The following is a 20,300-nucleotide window of genomic DNA, read 5'->3' as shown; positions in this document are numbered from 1 at the left end:
GGTAATGTTTTTAAGACAAATAACAACCCCATTTTTACTTTAATTAATAAATGTATTAGATTCAACGATAAAACTTTGTGGCCAAACGACCTTTCGAACATCATTGTTAAATAGAGTTTATAATAATTAAACGTGTGATTATGTAAAAGAAATGAAAGATATTATTAAAGGTAATTATGGATGTGTTTCAACTGATATAATGTCCAAATTTGGGAATAGTTACAATACAACAACTTTACATTTTATAGACCAAAATTTTGTTCCTAAAAATTATGTCTTAGATGTAAGTGTTTTTAGTGAAACACACACATCAAAAAACATTAAAAACAAAACAGAAAACGTTTTAAACAAATATGGAATAACGAATTCTGTTAATTACATCGTTTCGGATGGTTGTGCTAACAATAATGGATTAAATGACATTTGTGGTGAAAAGTTTAACTGTGTTGTTCATGGAATTAATCTTATTTTTTCTGATTTAATTAAAACTATTCCAGAGTTGAATGAAACATTGAAAAAGATAAATAAAATACCAAAAACGTACCAAGTATCACCATCCAGACCCATTACTTTAAAAAAGAAATGTGAAGAAAATAAAGAGAAATATTGTTGTTTGGCAACTTTTTGTAAAACACTTTTTAATTCGTGTTATAAATCATTGGAAACGGCTCTTCAAATGGAAAAATCAATAACCGCAACAGATGAAAACAGAAGACTAACAAATGATAACTGGATGGAAATTAAAAAAATGTTACCTTTCGTTATAACAATGAATATTGCTTACAATAAACTTTCCTCGAACACTACACCAAACTCTTGTTATGTATGGGGAATATTTAAAGAAATATGGAAAGTTATAAGAAAAAACAAAACACAAACATGGAATTTCCCCAAAGAAAAGTCGCATATAAATTTCGATTTTCGATTCATAATTCTATTAATAAAATAACGGAGATGTCCAGACTGCCAACTCCGTCTTTGTGTTAAACCCCATTAACTCATCTTGGCTCATCCGTGCAGCCAACACCACTAACAGCGTCGACTATATTAACACCACAAAAATATTTTTCGGGTTCAGATTTTATATTTGGCAAAGACTGAAAACAAATTGCACGAGATGGGTTCCTCAAAAAATTGGAGAATCGATTAAAAAAGAAACACGCTATTTTATAGCGTGTTTTCTGTTTCCTTTAGGACGTGACAAATATTTAGATGAATCTGAAAAAAACAGAAAGTAGGTTTATTAAAAATAAAACCCTATGGATTTTCATATACACCACATGGCAAAAAATATAAAATCACACATATAAATAGTTCTTTAGTTGGGAAAGCCAGTAGTTATATAATGTTGGCATATATTGCATTGTGGTAATTATATTATTATTACATAATATTATGACATTAAATTTAATTTATAAATAACACAATAAAATAATTTACATTAAATTAATAATTTTATATTTAATACAAATAAAATTTATAATAGTAAAAAACTAAACACTCATTTCTTTGTTTAAATCAGCATCTTTAACGATCATTCTTTCTCGAAGTACAGACTCTTAAATATTTGGCATTGCATACCTTTTAATATTGAAAAACAACATTCGCAAGCAGCGGAACTTGTAGGGATACTCAACATGAATCCAACAAATTTACGTAACTCAGAGCCTCTTTTAATAAAATAATATAATCAAGTATATCCAATTCATCGGAAATATCCCACATTTTTTCATGTTTTCTATTGAAAAAACTTCTTTTTGAACTTTTTGCCACACGCAAATCGCTTTTTATACGTTTCATATTATTTTTAAGCTCATACAAGTTATTTATTTGACTCAATTGTTTTATTTCCATTTCATATTGTACCATAGCAAATGGGACAGTTTTTGTTTTCATCACATAAGAATCAAAGTCATTTGCGAATTCACAAAATACATCTAAATTCGTTTTAAGTGGTTCATACACAGTCCCGTCCCGATTAATTTTGTCTCTATGGTTTTCAAGATAATTGGTGCAATTTCCTTTAAATCTTGGAGATGCTACAACATATCGAACTCTCACTTCTAATGTATCAAAAAGAATGTCCAGTGTTTTTATAGCATTTTTATATCAACATCATTGAGGTTTGTCAACAACTTAAGATTTGGAAATAAATCAAAAGTACAGTATGGTCACTTTAGCTTATGTGGAACTTTACCTTATGCAAGGAACCTGTTATAATATATAGTTATTTTATAATATAAAAAAAAATTTGGATTATTCCAAAAATTGGTAAAAATAACACAAAATAAATTTGAAAAAACGAATAATTTCAATTTTATTATTGTTAGTCAAATATAACCACATATAATTTACAATAAATTAAATTTTAATAAAGAATATTATTTGTGTTTATTATATTTGATATGTTGTGATAACTATCATGTTTATAACAGTTGAATAGAAAAACATATGCTATTTTATATAATTTTACAACTAAATTGATATGGAAATTGTTTAAATTATTCAATCAACATAAAGATCAATGAGCATCGTAAGAGTGTGGTCGTTTTAAAACGATAATCAATGACAACCCATCTTATTTCAATGTTTTGGACACCAGCCTAAATGAGAAACTCACGTACCAGTAAACGCTGTCCAACGAGAGTTTGTTGACATCGTTTGTGTCATTGACATATTTTTGCGTAATTGTATTTCCTTTGGCGACGAGACAAGCTGGTAGTAAGTATCATATACCATTTTACAAAACAAAGAATATACAAACTGGTATCGGGAATTTCTCTTTACGTTGGCTAAAGTTGTGGTGTAGAGACTTTAAACATTAATTTATTTAATTTAAAGTTCTGGTTTTCTTGTTCAAAATTATCCAAAAACTACCTCAAAATAGCTTTTTGCATAAGGCAGAGTGTCTGGTATTTTTAGAATTGAATCGTTTTAACTATTTAAATGGTTTTGTTATATTAAAATTAAATAATAAAATCCTTACATAAGGTAAAGTTTCGCATAAGGCAGAGTGTCCATACTGTATGTGTTTTAATATCATTTTTAATTTTATAAATTTTATCTTTAAATTGTTTAATCTTGTGAATAGAATTAAAAATAGTATAATATTAATTTAATTTTATTTTTTGAATAATTAAAAATGTTGTTGAAAGTTCATTTCATTTAATTTCAAAATTGTATTTTTAAGACGTTAGATTTATTTTTGTTTTTTGAATCCTTGAAAAAATAACCAAAATTATATTTTTGCCCAACAAAAAACGAAAGATAGAATATAGAAAGTTGTTTATCAAATAGTTAAATATACATATATATAAACTATATTTATTAAGTATTTATATACAATTATAAAATATACGATTTTTATATAAAAAAATTTTACTAAATATTATATGTTCTTTTTTGTTTTATATTATTTTAAAAAACAAAACATAAAAAAGAATGGGTTATAAAACTAATAAAATATATTTCTCGTTTTTTTAGTTTGTGTTGAGTTGGAAAATGTTAAGTTTTTTTATCATTTTAGTAAACTTAATGTAATTTTGCTCGCAGACAGCGTGTTGTTGATACATTTCAGCAACCTGCTTTCTTGGCGCCTCTTCACTGAAATTAAATAGATGCTTGTACTTGTCTGGAGCCAGGCCAAGAAATCCGTCAAGTGGTTAAAAAAGGAGGTTGTCTCTGACTGAGAGAACAACGAATGTCTTTATCTTCCCAATTACAAACGATGTCATTCTTTCTTTGATAACTTGAAACAGTTGTTCTGCCATTGCAGCAACTTTGTTGCCACGTTCACCAACGTTTCCCGTGGTACTTTTTGCGGATCTTACGGTTGCCCAAAAGTCGTCGACAGTTTGTTTGTGCACTCTATTTTCGATTTATCGATGAATCCTGAAAAAAGCCGTTTTCGGTTGCAAAACAGTACCAAAGTGTTTTTATGTCTTGGTTGCTGAACATCTACAAAATCAATAACGACTTTTCCGGTTGTCAACTCGACAAGATTGAACCAGAAGCCGACAAGCGCCTCAATGAACGATTTTGCCATCGCTCTGCATCCCAACAACGACAATTTTTAGTATATATTGGCAAGTCATAATGGAGACTATTTGGCTGGCCTCATGCTTTCGAATATGAATAGAAATCCCGAAAATAATGTCAATTGCAAGTTTCTTTTTAAACAAGTAATAACTTAAAGAATTGTGTTTGTCGAAAAAGAACCATAAAATGTTCAATTTATTCAGAATTTTTTTTGGATTATAATTCGCACAGTTTTTCTATCGTGGTTTGCAAAAAGTGATTAAAAATGTTTGTAAAATTAAATGAGTGTTTTTGTTATTTGAAATGTTATTTGTCGACAATTGTAGACATTTTAGAGTAAACTGGAACTTTAAATTCAAATTGAAAAATTAAATAAAAACATTTTTAAAAATGTTTTTCTTTTTCTTTTTTTAAGACTTTTAGGTGTTAAGTCAATATCAAATTGAGTAATATATTTAACGTTGAATATTATGATTAAGATACTTAATTGTAGTGACGGTTTTCGAAGTCAATTTAAATTGTTAAAAATTAAAAACAGATGTATTATTCTCTTTAATTTTAAGTATGTATATTTTTGATAAAACACCAAATAAATTTGCGTAAATCAAGTTGATGAAATGTCACTTCAAATGGCGACAAAACGCTCATCACAAACGTTCGTCGACTAAGCAAATTGCTACAAGTAATGAAACACTCAGAGATAGTTAAAAATAACAATAATTTGATATTTTTAGTGATTTTTGTTATCATTCAATTATTAATTTTATTTAAATCACAAGGATAAAAATACATTAAAATACTCAAACGAATTATAAACCACATTTTCATATATATATATGAAGACTCGAAAAGACTTATTGCGCCAGTTTCTGTTGAAGCTTTATTTCTAAAAGTGACAGATGTTATTTTAATTGACGAAATATAAATGGTACACAAAGAGATATTGAGATGTATTAACACACTAATAAGACAAATTCCCTTTGTTACGTACCCAGATCGAAACATTTCACGAATTCCTTTTGGTGGCAGATTTGTGGTCGTTGGGGATTTCAAACAAATACTTACTGTTATTACAAATGGTACTAAAAACGAATTTATCCACAAATATGTGAAAATAGTTTTCTTTGGAAATTGTTCAAAGTGTATTACCTTTCAACAAACATGAGAAGTGAGGATATAATATAATACTTTTAATAATTGGTTTCTTAATAATTATAGAGAACAACAGGACAAAAAAATATAGGAACTTCAAATTCTAAAATTGTTGATATTTCAGACAATTTAATACGTTATGATGTTGTAGAGTCATTTTTTTAATAATTTGGAATATTTGTATAATGTGCTCTCGAGCAATTTTGGTTGGAAAAAATAAAGATGCAGCTGTACCAAATGAATGTATAATAACCAAAATACAAGGTGAACCGAAAATATTTGAAAGTATTGGTTAGGTTGACCAAGAAGAATCGGATAAAATACAAAATACTCCTACAAAATTTTTAAACAGTTTGGATCCTCCTGGGATGTTTCCTCATAATCTAAAATTAAAAAAAACTTGTTGTAATGATGTCAAGTAACTTAAATTTAAATTGTTTTTTTTGTAATGGAACCCGTTTAAAAATTTAAAAATTTTTGGAATAACTTTATTCCAAAAATTGACTTAAAGAATCTAAACGTATTTATCCCATCCCCCAAATGGATACAAGCGTCAATGATGTGAAACAATGTTATATAAAATTTTATTGAAAACAATTTCCTCTCATACAGGCTTTTGCAATAACTATAACAAATTACATAATCAAGGTTTTGACAGTATTAGTATTGATCTTAGGTACCATGTGTTTTCTTATAAACGACTTTACATTGCTTTATCACGTTGTAAAAATCCAGAAGTTTTGAAAGTAATGTTAAATAAATCAAATTTATCAAAATCAAAAATTTATACCAATGAAATATTAATTATTGTTTATATACAAATTATAAATCAAATATATTATAATTTAATATTATAATATTTTAATATATTTTAATATTTTAATTATATTATTAAATACTTTTTTTTAATATAAAAAAATTTAATATAATTTATAATATCAAGTATCCCGTCGCACTATGACGGGTATATCCTAGTAATTTAATAATAAAAACAATTAGTTAAATTTATTAAAGTAAAAAAAATATCACCCTAATTTTATTTATAATATTTTTAGTAAAAAATAGTATAAATATAATACGATAAAACTAATAATAATTGTCGATTTCAATAAGGTCAACTCAAAAATATCAAACAAAAATGGGCAGACGTACAAAAGGAAATAATAAAAAATCAAGTAAAAAGGTTGTACCAAAACAAACACACAATGAAGAGGACACAGTTGGTTCGAAAGTGCCCCCTTCAGTCATGCCGAAAGAATCGATCACTAAAGAAGGAGTAATTGCGCCATCTAAGAAAGAAAAAAAGACCATTTTAGTCTGTGTGAGCAACTTGGATAAAAATGTCACAAAAGAACAGTTAGAGCAACTTTTTATGACTGTTGGGAAAGTTCTAAAAGTTTCGATACCAACTAACAAGAAAGGTAAACCTAAGAGTTGCGCGTTAATAAATTTGGATTCAGATGAAGCGGTAAATAGAGCTGTAAATAGTCTGAACAAGACGAAATTGAATGATCAAGAAATCACTGTCGAGAAGAAAACGATCGATGAAATGAATATTTCAAATTTATCAATGAAAATGGGACTCACTAAAAGCTTAACTTTTTTGAAACCTTCAGAAGAATTAGACAATTTGAATGCACGAATTGAAAACTTGAAAAAGAGAACAGCTCGGATGTCGGACATGACAGACAAACAAAGAAGAAGGAACTATAAAATTGAAAGAAAAGCTATTCTCAAAATAAAAAAGGCCGCTGTGAGAGAATGTAAAAGACAAGAAGAAGAGGCCCAAAGCGTTGCCACCGAAGTAAAAACTGATAAAGAAAAAGATGAAAAGAAAATTGAACAGACTGATTAATTCCTAAAATTATAATTTTTTTTCAAAATTTTCGTCTTTATTGGGATATTTCACGGTCTCCAGAAATGGGGGGAGGTCGAACACTTAGGTTTTCCAAAATTCGATAAAACTTGGTTTATTTCTTAATAATTATTAGTAAGAAATTGATTATAATTACTTTTTTTCTCTATTTTTTCGGGGAAAACAAGAAAAAAAGAGAACAAAGATTATGGAAAATTGTAAAAGAATAAAAGAAATGGCAAAATAACAAGCATTTTGAGGCAAAATGATAATTTGGTAAATAATTAAAAAAATTTACATTTTTCAATAAGAAAAACGAGAGAATGGACAAAACCTATAAAAAATTATCATTTTTTAAAGTGAAATTTAATAATATATTTTTTAGTAAATATACTATACAATATTATGTTTGATTTGGCCATGATTATACTTATATTTTGGGATTTGATCAATTACAAATGAGAAACAATCTATGATTCTAATACAGACATAATATGGTGAATAATATTTAGTTTTGTCACAACATCACAATTAGAAATAAATGTGCTTTTTTAAAAATAATCTTTGGTAAATTAAACTCTTTTTTATAATTATTACATTTTTGAGATGTTGTTTTTGTTTTTTGTCCCATAAAGTCAGTAATGTTCATATTGTCTTGTGAATTGTAAAGAAAAAACCATCTATCATACATTTTTGGGAAATAATTTATACAATTATTTTTCTAAAAAATGTTTTACGAAAATAATGACATTATGTGAGCGCATTTTATGTAATTTCTTAATAAAGTAAAATATAGTTATTTCATGATTGAACAATTGTTTTGTTTTTCAAGTTCAATAAGATATAAAACAAGAGGGTATTTTTTAATACAAAATTGGAAATAATCAATTACCAATCAATGCCACACAATACACAAAAAATGGTAATTGTTTGTTTCAATAAAGTTGAAATGTAACAATAAATGCATTTTTGGATTAACAAATACACATTTTTATTTAAATTAATATGATTTGGACTTTATTATCTAATAAAATAATATAATTCGATTAATCATAGTCTAATACTTTTATTGTTTTATTATAGTTAAATAATATATAAACCCATAATCTTTGAAAATCATTGGTAATTCAATTCAAAAAAATGAAAAAATAATAAAAAGTAATTGAATTGTGTTTATGGTGGGTTTGGTTTGAATTGTTTTTAAAATTATAATAATTATAATATGTTAATCAATAATATTAATTTCGATTTGTGTTAAATAAAATGAACTTATAACAATTTACACAATAAAACAATAAAAGTTATAGTAATCAATTCCATTTATTTTAATATTTTTAAACTATCTTTGTTTCAACTTTATTCACAAATTAAATTTGTTGTGCTTTTCCTCAAATTTTAAGTCGAATGATCTTATTATAATAAATGTTTAGATTCCATTTTTTCAACACTACCCTGATTCCCTTCATCATTTTTGTTGTTTTTTTATTTTTAGTTTTTATACAGATAACATTTTTTTCTCAATATTATGTTATCAGAGAATCGATATTTTGCTTTGCTCACTTTTTTACTACACCAAAAAAAACTGTGTTATGAAAAAGAAAATCATAAAAATTATTATTTATCTTTTGTCTCTTGTTTTTATTTTTCTTTTGTTTTCTCGACGATTTTGAGAAAATAAACCCCAAACCTTTGTGTTCGGTCCCCCTAAAACTGGAGACCGTGGATATTTATTCAATTTTTAATGATTTTCTTTTTTTAGTTTATGTTATGTTATTTACATAATATAATTATAATAAACAGGTAAATTATTTAATAAACCACAGATTTCCTGATTTTTAGTTAACATTGAACGAATGATTTTTGTTAACTGTTATTTACGGTGTAAACTCTTCAAGTTATAAATTGAATTATAATTTATAATATTTTTAACTATAATATTTTTATCAATTTTAATAACAATGCGACTTTTTTTACTAAAAATGATTTTTTATTTCTTGACAACATCAGCCATAGTAGAAATAATGAGTAAAATGTTATAAATTATAGTAAATTATAAAAATATAATATTGACTCGAAGCTCAATTTTAGCAAATACTTTTATATAAATCAATAATTCTGACTTATTTATGAAAAAGTTTACTTTTTGAGATCTTTCTGTGTAAAAACTACATTTTTACAACCAATGCCATTCTTTCTGAAGTTTTCCGAGACTTTGAAAGTGACTGGAAAGTCGACAATTTTTGTGATAATTCCATTTGTACTGATTTCCCTTACATTTTCACATTTTTCAAAAACACATTTCTCGATTTGAGGAATACGCCCTGCAAATTTTAGGGTTTTCAGTTTTTTGCAGTTTTCAAATGCACATTTCTTGATTGATTTGAGAGACTTTGGCAAGTTAATTTGTTCCAAATTAACACAGTTTGAGAAACAGTGTGTCCCGATTGTTTCGACGTGCTTGCCAAATACAACGGTGGTAAGTGAATAACAATCTCTGAAAGCACTGTTGCCAAGTGAAAGCACGTTGCCAGGAATCACCACGTCTTTCAGGGACGTCATTCTATAAAACGACTTTTCTGTGAGTGTTGTGACACTTTTAGGGATGACGATTTTTGAAAGCGACTCACAACATGAAAAAGTGTTATTGTATGTGTCACACGTATTTAACTGGTTTGTAATAACAACTTTTGTGAGTGAATGACACTTCTTAAAAACACCACTGTTGGAATAGATCGAGTTTGGTGCACTCACTTCAACAAGACGGTTGCAGTTGTTGAACGCCTTTTCTCCAACACAAGTGACTGAATTTGGGATCACAATGGTAGTCAGTGACACACAATATTCAAACGCCTCTTTCCCAATCAATTTCAGTGATTTTGGGAGTTCAACATTTTGGAGGGAATAACACCGCAAAAACGCGTATTGTTGGATTTCCAACAGTGCTGTAGAAAGTGTCACACTGCTGAGGTGATTGAAATTCATACAACACATTTCTTTGATGTACAACACATCATTTGGAAATGCAAGTTCTTTTAATAGTCGACTTGTTGTGTTGTCTTCCTCAAACAAATCGACCTTTTGGAATCCACTTGGGATGTAATGAATTGCTTTGAAATGCCGATTGTTAAAGATCAAGTTGCTGCATTTGATCCCCAAGTGGTGTAACAATTTCTTCTCTTCCACACTCACAAACCCATCAAACTGTTGTTTCCCACACAAATCAACACGAGTGAGAGACGTGCAGTTTTCAAACATATTATCACACAGTTTTGTGCATGTTGTCGGGATCGTCACTTCACTGAGATATGAGTCAAATGTGGACTTGCATTCACACACAGCACCCAAATTAATACAATCCAACCCACTCCAATCAAAAAAGCTTTCTTCAATTGTAGTGACATAATCAGGAACAACTACACTGTCGACATCATTTGCACGGAACCTTCCTCCAGCAAACGTGTTGATCATATTTGGGTTGACATACTCAAGCGTCTCAAACGCGTCTCCACATGTGAATTCAAAGTAAATGTTGTGGCAGACATACCCAAGACTGCTCAGGATGTGCTCGTCTTCAGATGAAATTAAATAATCAACATTTTTGTTTGTGTTTGGTATCACCAATTTGGTGAGAGACGTGCACTGTTCAAAGCAGTACATCCCAATCACACACTTCTCGTTCAATACAAGTTCTTTGAGGAAACAACAATTTGAAAAACACAAATCGCCAATTTGAGTCACCTGTTCTGTCTTGTTGATGTATTCAAGTCTTTTGCAGTTGCTAAATAAATACTCGGGAAGTTCAGTGACATGCGGTGACATCACTACAGTCGTCAAACATTTCATATCATTAAAATCGATTTGAACAACTTTCTCGACGTCTTCACCAAAGTAAAATGTGGTGATGGCATTTTCTTTTGCTACATTCAATTTAGATATTTTTGTGTAGTTGTTTGGTAAAATATACGTGGCGGTGTTTGGAATGTTGATTTCTGCTATTGTTGACAGCGTTTTTGCATTATCTGTATCAAACACTTGTTGTTCATTTTCATTGAAAATGCCATTTGAAATGACGTCAAAGTCACTGTAAAATTTACTGACAATTTGAACCTCCTCACTTGTAATTTTATATCGCAATTTCCCGTTAATTGTTGGAAGAACAAGTTGCGTCAAATTTGCCATCTTTTCAAAAGTGCCTGGCGCATTTTTACAGAGATTTGGAAATGCCAAACTTTTCAAACTTTTGCAGTTAACAAATGATTCATTTTCGACATACAAGACACCCTCCGTGTTATCCAAAGTCTCCAAATTCTCACAACAATCAAAAGCTTTCGATTCTATCAACACCAAAGTGGTGGGAAGAACAACTTTTGTCAACTTGTGACAATTTGAAAATGTGAAATTTGGGATGTATGTCAAATCGTTGAGAAATACGACTTCCTCCAATTTGGTGTTGTATCCAAAAAGTGATTTTCCAATGAAATTGACGCTTTTTGGAAATGTGAATGACACAAATCCACACTTGTAAAACACCTCATCTTCTATCACACAAAGACACTCTGGAATATCAATTTTGGACAAATGGACACAATTGTAAAAACACTGATTTGGCAATCGTCTGATGCATTTTGACAGTGTCACTTCCTGGAGTTGCTGATTGTAAGAAAACAGCTGTTCTGTTAGATTTTTGATGTGATCAGGCACTACAAATGTCTCAACTTGTAAATGGGAATCAAATTCAAAGCCAAGCGTATTAACACATTGTGGGATATTTAAAGTAACATCATTGTTTTTAGCGTCTTTTTTTGACAAACTGACATTTTTGAATACCACATCATATTCACTAAACAGTGTTTTGGACTCTTGCAAAGAGACGGGGTACCACACAACAAGGCGGTGAATATCAGGTATTATCATGTCGTTTTTGGTATATAAGTGCTGCGTCTCTATGAAAGGAAAAATCTTTATATCAGAAACAGATATCGGATTATAACGGAAACGATCAAGTAATAATCGGTATTTCTTGTTGATTAACACAGAGTTGATGAAATCACTTTCAAAATAGAAATACTGTGAGACTATTTGAAAAGAATATATGTCGAGTTTGCTCATTATTAATTTTTAAAGTTTGTTTAAGTTGGTTATATTTGTTGTTTTGAAATTCAACATTTTTAATTAAATAAAATTTTATATAAATGATTTTGTATTGGTAATATCATTTAAATTTATTATAACAGTTTTTAAATGATTTGTAAATGCAGTATAATCAGGGCAGGCTTTTTCACCTCGTCTAAATAAAGAATTTATTAACTATTTTAATAAAATTTCAATTAAAATTATAGTAAATGGAAACTTGGGATAATATTTGGTCGAATTCCCGAATTAAAAATGTCTCGATAATTCACCTCGAGTTAGTGAAAACCGAGTGAAACAAACCAGAAAACAAACCTCTGAAGGCCGCACTCAAACAGTCTGTTTGTGCACCCGTTCCACACACTTTCAATGTCCTTCTTAGAGCAGACCCCAATGAAGTCCTTGTTTGAAAAGGGAACCACATCCATGTCCACACAGTACGGACAAGGAAAGTGGGTGACATGGGGACGCACAAACAGTAGCTCAAAGGTGGATTTCCTTTAAAAAACACTCGCGGCAAATACTATATTTTTGTTAAGGTGGTGGTGAAACAAGTGTGTTTCAATACAAAAAAAACAAATAAAAAACAAAGTTTATATTGTTCTTTTTAGTTATTTATTATTTTAATATTAAATAATTTATTATATTATAGTACTGAAAAATAGTTCCAAATACAAAATTATTCCTTTTCCAATTAAAAACAATTATTCTAATTAATTCAAATAAAACCCAATCATTTTACACGAATTTAAACAAATAATAAGACTATGATTATAAAACTCAAAAGTGCTGTTTTTATTATTTTTACTTATTTCGGTTTTAATTATTTTTGAATGAATTAAACCCAATTATTTAATTATCCTGAGGATGGTCGTTTATACCATTATTTGTATTTAAAAAAAATGGTTTTAAATTTTATGTGTCGGGGAGGCGGTTGTGATCTACATATATCATTTTCATTCAAAAACCAAATTTTAAATTAAATATGCATTAGTAACTTGTGATATTACAAATGTTTTTCTAGTTCAAAGATAAAAAATGAAAGAAAACAAAAATTCAATGATAACATCAATAAAATAACAACAAGGAAAAGACAATAATAAAATTTCGTGGAAATTATACACTGTCGTTGCTGTGAATATCCCTTTGATTGAATACTTTTCTCCTTCCTAAACCATAGTTGTGATGATTCACAAAGATTGCTTTGAAACATATTTTAACAGAAACATGAAGCAGATGAACATAGATAATACCAACAACTGTGGTAAATTGTTATTTCCCAACAACTGGTCTATTCTGAAAATCGATAATTTGATGGTATTCTTGGTTTCTTGTTATTTTCAATGTGTAGCAAATGACAACAAAATAGCTTTGATTATATGTATGGTAGATTTGGCAACGTTTTATATAGATCAGTCATGAGTCAAGAAAAAGTCAAACATTATAAGGTCACTTAGATTTGACAAAGATGCAGCTATGAAAGTAGAACATGAAATTGAAATTGTAAATAAAAAGAGACAAAAAGATAAAACAAACAAAAAAACAAAGAAGTAATCGAAATAAAAAACAAAATACCCAATTTTTATTAACACACTTCTTCATTTTATGACCAACAAGAAAAAGAACCGAATTATTTCACACCTCAACAATTCGATGCAATAACGTTTCCTACCACTCAATTTGACTATTTTTGTGAAAACAATTCAATAAATGACGATATAATTGAAAATGGTGATAATGAGAGCAATGATAAAACTGAAGATACAAGTGAAGATGATGAAATTTACCGTATAAATATAGACACGGACGAATTAAGTGAAATCCTACATAAAAACAAATTCGAAGACTTGAGTAATTATTATAAAATACAAGTACTATTTGACATGTTTGTGGAAATTTTGACCAATGATTATGTCGAAAATACAATAAGTGGTAATCTGTGCATCAATGAGCAATTGGTTAAATATTTTGGACATTGTAGATTCAGGCAATACATACCTTCAAAGCTCAGGAAATATGGTATAAAATTGTGTATGGTTGTTGACAATGGAACTGGAATGGTTATAAACATAATACCATTTTTGGGAAAAATTGGAGGTGAAACTGTAGAATTTTACATCGAAAATATTGTAACAAAACTCGTTTCTAAATTTACAAATAATAAATTTTGTTTGTTTGTGGATAATTTATTCACTTCTTTTAATTTTGCAAGAAAATTGAAAAAAAGTATTGATGTTGTTGGTACTTGTCGTGCTAATCGTTCTTTTGTTCCAAAACAATTCAAACAAAAAATGCCATAAAAGTTTTATATCGATCGAACTTGATCAAATTGAATATCCAGAGTAACTAAAACTACCATTTCCAATATTCATGTTAAACTATTTCGATAAAAGATCAAAATCGGTAATTTTTTTGACAACAAGAGAAAACGACATGAAGTTTGATAAGAAAAATGGAACATTTTATATCCAACAAAGTTACAACAAAGGAATAAGGGAGTCGACACATTGATAGCATGGTTAGACATTTTACATGCAAAAGAGGCACTCGGAGATGGCCAATTGCACTTTTATTCAACATGATTGATATATGTGCTCTAAATGCTTATCAAGTTCATGGTCGACAAACAGAAAGAGAATGGTGGTTAATAGCTTTGTTTCAACAACTTGTAAAAATGAATGTTCTGCTCAAAGTTAGTAATTACGACAGATTGGCCGAAGGAGCAATAAAATGTGGGATAGTAATTTACGAAAAAGTTTCAAATGAAGAACGAAAAAATACTACAACATATAAAAATGAAGATATAAAAATATACAATAAATACTCAATTAAATTATTCAAACCAATTGAAGAAAGACTCGATTTCGAAAACTCCATTCAAAGAAAAAAGTCAAGTTATCATCTAACAAAGTATCCAACTTTGAAAACGTGTAGAACAAGTGTTGGAAAATACGAGGGAAGAAGTAATGTGGGTTGTTATTACTGTTGTGTATCGATTTGATTTATCATTGTTTTTTGTTATGATTGTTCAAATTACTTTGTATCCAATAAAAAAATAGCACAGAAATAAAAATATTATTTTTATTAATTAATTTTATTATCATTAACTATATACAAAAATGAAAACGTTATTTTAATAAAGATTAATTCTCCAATACTTTATTACAGTAGTGGTATAAACCCATTTAATTTGGAATAAACCCACTTAAGTGAGTAAATTTTGTGAAACTTTGGTTGAACTTTAAGCCAAAATAGAAAAAACTTAAGTACCACCCTTTATAAATTGGAAAATGGGTTTGATTGGGTCTTTTTCTTGTTTTTTGAGAAAAAAGTCAACTTTGTTTGAAAAGAAAAAAAATATTTGAAATGGTTTTTTATTTTAATTGAAATAAACTTAAAATATAGCTTTTGTTTTTTACAAAATTCGTTTCGAAAAGTATTTTCTTTTGACAAAAAGAAGCTCAAAAATGTTTAAAAATGAAAAAAATCAATGACGAGCACAACAGACTGGCTTGAAAATAAAAGCCGGATTGAATCTGTGGTCTTTTTTGTGCACATTATTTCAACATTTGGTTTTTAACAAATAACATTTAAAAATATTTCATTAAAGTTGTTGTTATAGTTCAAAAAAATGATTGAAAGATAAAAAACATAAACAAATGAATTAAAATAAACGAGAATTCAAACATTAACAATAACAAATAAATAACATTTAAAAAAATTGGTGAAAAAACGGGATAATACGAAGAATTGTGTTTTTTGGATTGAAATCGAAATTATTATTTTTTAATTTAATAAACTTCAAAGTCGGCATTTTTAAATTAAAATTTTGATCTTTTGTTGAAAACTGTTTTAAAGAAACATTTGGAACAAAAAATAAGTTACATTTTGTGTAAATCGTAAAATGTCGTTTTTTACACAAAAATGTAAAAATCGTACACTTTTTGGTCAAATACCAAATGGATTCTGGATTCGACAAGTTTTCCACTCAAAGCATAAAAACAGTGTTTAAACTTGAAAAGGACTTAAAAAATCATAAAGTCTTCACCAAAACAAATCAACATATAGCCCAAGTTTTGCAAATGTCATGGAATAAATTTAAATTAACTATTTTTTCTTTTTTGTTTGTTTGTTATTAAAATGGTATTAAAATGTTATTTTTAATAAAAAATAATTTGTAATTTTTAAAATATTTTTGTCTTATAACATAATTTCAGTTTTTTTTAATTTTTTGTTATTTCCAAAAATAAAACCAAATATTTACTCACTTAAGTGGGTTTATTCCAAATTAAGTACTTAAATATTGCCACTGTATATTTAATTTCTATATTTATCAAAAATGTTATATTAATATCACAACCATTTTTATAAAATTAAACCGGAGTAGAATTAAACCCTGATTTGTAAATATTTTAATATTTAAAAACTGCGACATATTTGCACTAGCCCATATAACAATTTAAAAAACAAAAAAAAAACATATAAATTGTTACAAGAAAAAGAGAAAAAAAACTCATTATTTTTTAGATGAAATTTCTTTAAGCGATTGAATCTTTGTTTTGACATATAAAACTTATTATTAACTTGTAGAACCATCTTTTTGAATTTTCTTTTTCATAAATCTATTCAAGAAAAATCAAGAAACAACAAAACATCAAACGTATTTTTAAACCAAACATCATTTCAATAGTAATAATGGGCTAATAATTTATTAGAAAAACAATAAAAATGATGAGATATGTTTTTTTTTCAAACACATCTTTTTAAAACAAAATAAACATGACATATTATAACTCCAATCCATATGATTGTATTAAAATGATACTTAATCTTTAAACCCACGTTATAAGTGGTAATATAATGAGAATAAAACTTTTACTTAAAAAATAATTCACAACAAAAAAATTAACAATATGTGTCATTTAAAAAAACACATTTTTTTATAAGAATCTGAAAGTGTTTATAATCATATTTTAATTATTTTGGCTATATAAACGGGATGATTCCGAAACTTATCGTGTTAATAAATACAAAACATAATTGGTAATTCCAAGATACATAACAACACTTGAATATATAGCCCGACTGACTATAACTTAATAATTGGTTTTATACGAAGAATAAATAATAACAATAACTTAATTATTATCACAAAACAGGATAAAACATCATTTTGTGCTGATCACTTGATTAACCCTTCGAGGACGGAAAAAATCAAAATTTGTAAAAAATAAAAATCTTAGTCAATTGTAATGTAAATGTGACCTTTTTTTCTTTAATTTTTTCAAAAAAAGCTAGACACCCTGGAACGACGGCTCTAGTATATTTTTATAGAAAAATGTTATAAATTATAATAAAAAATGAACCTTTTGTTAATATGGGGATGAACAAAGGTTCACTTTTTTGCTTGATCTTTTCAAAAACAAGTCACAGTTCAATGGAAAAGTCAGATCAAAAATTTATTGAGATGTCTACAACTTATTACAATAATAAAATTTATTATAAAATATAACAAAGACCAAATTGCATCATAAAACATACTGGTCTGGAATATTCAAAATTAATTACATCATAAAATAACAAAGAAAAGAAAATAAATAACAGACTTTGAGGTGTATTGAAATTTCATTATGCAATTGATCTAAAAAACAATTAAAAATTAATTAAATAGATTTTTTTGTAAACTTTGAAAAATACAATAATTTTAAAAATTGGGTTTTACTATTTTTTTGTAAAAGAAATAAGATAAGATAAAAAGACACTTTTGTTTGTTCCGACTTTGAAAAATAAATCTTAGAGAACATAAGTATAAAATAAACAAAAAATAACTAAAATACATTTTCAAAAGTATCAAAAATCGAAAAATCGAGAAAAATTCTCGAAAATGACTTAAACAGTCAATATAGTCGCGTTTGTATAAACTTTGATCACCATGAGGTTTTATGGTCACCCATTGAGTTTTAAGTCGTGCCACTGTCAAAGAAGCAAGATATGAATTCATTATTTGTTATTTTGTTTTTTTTATCATTTTCAAACAAAAACAAAGGGCAAAATTGATTTGATATTATCATTATCATATAAATGTTATTGTATTTGGTAATCAAATGCTTATTTTGCAGCCACTGTTTATGCATTTTTAAATTATGCATTTTTGGGCAACAAACAAATAATTTAAATTAAAAATAAAGGGATAATACAAATTATAAACAAAAAAACAAATAGCCAAAAAACTTAACAAATAATAAAAAAATATTTTGAACTATATAATATAATAAAAAATATTATTTATAAAAATGGAAATTTAATAAATAATAGTTTTGTAATAATAAATTTACAATTTGATAGAATTATCAACAAACACCATTATAACACCATTATAACCATAATACTTATGCATATACTTTACCAACGGTTGTTTATGGTGTTGAGTAACGACATCACGATGTTGTTATAACACAAGTTTTTAAAAACTTATCCATAAGTAAAAAAGAAAAAAAAGATATAATGATCCCTATTTTTATTTTATTTCACGATAATTTTTTTCGAGGTTCAATAAAAAAGCACGTATTGAATGAAATAAACAGTTCCTATTTTATAAAAAACCAAACAAAATAGAAAAATCATTTCATTTTCATTAAAGCACCAGAAAGATTGTTCAAAAAATCCACTCATTTGCAAGGGTGGTAATTTGAGTACGTTTTATACGCGTTTAAGGCAGCTATATCAATCATATCATATAAAGCCCAGATGTTCCACCTGTTTGTTCGACGTCTACACGTATAATACCTGGTCATCTGATCCACAGTGTCAACCCCACCCATTTTGTGGTTGTAATCAAGGATGGGCTGGGGTTTGTGTATTGTCATTTTTTCTTTGCCAATGAACACATCCTGCTCGACGACTTCAATTTCATTCTTTTCGTGGCAGGTTGACAAGACCAATACCAGCTTCTTTTTCTCGTTGAAGTAAGAGATGAGCCTACACTTTCCTTTCGAGAAAAAGATGGTGGTATCGGGAGTTCTCCCTTTGATTGTCTTGGCTTCGTCAGGAAGTTCTTTCCTATTGATCCTCGTGGTTCCCAAAAGTTGGCACCCACATGAAGCAAGGTAGTGTGACAACCTTAACGTACAGAAGAAGTTGTCACACACAACGGTAAACTTGTTACCACGGCATAACATGGGTAGCACCATGTCCCTGACCACTCTAAAGCCCTGATTGTCCTCCTTACCACCACACTTACCACAGTACAATTGGAGGTTTAGAGTCATTCCTGTCTCACAGTCAGCACACATCTACAAGTTAGAAAACTATAAATAACTCAAATAAACAAATAATTAAATTATTAAATTTGATCATACATGTCAAACCAATAATAACTATCCGTCATTTTTGACTTCATAAATAAAACTCATTTGGTAAAAACAGAACAAACCCAAAACTTTATACCATAACGTCTAGGCTTAGACTTAATAAACACCTTAGCCCACATATGCCCTTTATAAGAACACAAATGTTCGTCAACCGAAACACTATTACTAGGTTTGTAATAGGTTTGGTTGACAAGGTTAGAAATAAACTTATCTAAAATCACTCTAATTTTAGAAAAGCTGTCGTGTGCATTTGGAGTTATTGCAGGGACGACTTTAACAACTCCACTACCAACGATGCCCCTTTTGATTCTGACATCTTTCCTGAGTTGCTCTTCAGAGAGATCTCTGAAATCTCGATCTGAATATTCTGCGCAGTTGAAATACTCTCCTTCTGGTCCTTTGTCAGCTTCCTCTTTCTCTTCGACATCCCCATCATCTGAAGTGTCTGATGCATCATCACAAACATCATCTGGCTGGCCCACATCGTAAGTTTCGATGTGTGAAGAAATAAATTTAAACATGTCATGAGGCATGCTATTTCTATAAATAGATTTTCCGTGGTCGAGTGATTAAAGCTCTTCCACTGGATTAATGACATCATGGTGAGCTCCCATGTAGAGAAGAATTCCTAGGTACCTCAGGATGCTCGTTTTAGGAAGTTTGTTATCATCAGTCTTATGTTTTTGGCTTTTTTTATTTGAAAACAACAAAAGTTATTTGCTATCTTTTCACAAAAAACAACCTAAAACACTCAA

General features: G+C 28.2%; 3 protein-coding genes across 3 annotated transcripts; 1 reads left to right on the top strand and 2 right to left on the bottom strand.

Moving 5' to 3' along the window:
* Positions 1-6,328: 6,328 nt before the first annotated feature.
* EIN_364370 (hypothetical protein) lies at positions 6,329-7,045 on the top strand (the record flags this gene model as incomplete). The annotated part of the gene is made up of 1 exon (XM_004258691.1): positions 6,329-7,045. The coding sequence occupies one exon, from the start codon at positions 6,329-6,331 to the stop codon at positions 7,043-7,045; it is 717 nt and encodes a 238-aa protein (XP_004258739.1).
* Positions 7,046-9,095: 2,050 nt separating this feature from the next.
* On the bottom strand, positions 9,096-12,154 carry EIN_364360 (hypothetical protein; the record flags this gene model as incomplete). Its single annotated transcript, XM_004258690.1, has 2 exons — positions 9,096-9,164; positions 9,212-12,154. 2 exons carry the CDS (start codon positions 12,152-12,154, stop codon positions 9,096-9,098), a joined length of 3,012 nt encoding a protein of 1,003 aa, XP_004258738.1.
* Positions 12,155-18,843: 6,689 nt separating this feature from the next.
* Positions 18,844-20,078, bottom strand: EIN_364350 (hypothetical protein; the record flags this gene model as incomplete). The annotated part of the gene is made up of 2 exons (XM_004258689.1): positions 18,844-19,467; positions 19,608-20,078. 2 exons carry the CDS (start codon positions 20,076-20,078, stop codon positions 18,844-18,846), a joined length of 1,095 nt encoding a protein of 364 aa, XP_004258737.1.
* Between the last annotated feature and the right edge of the window lie 222 nt (positions 20,079-20,300).

Source organism: Entamoeba invadens (assembly GCF_000330505.1).
Source record: "Entamoeba invadens IP1 unplaced genomic scaffold scaff_1105074726515, whole genome shotgun sequence".
NCBI classification, from domain to species: domain Eukaryota; phylum Evosea; order Mastigamoebida; family Endamoebidae; genus Entamoeba; species Entamoeba invadens.
This window is presented reverse-complemented; position numbering and strand designations above follow the sequence as displayed.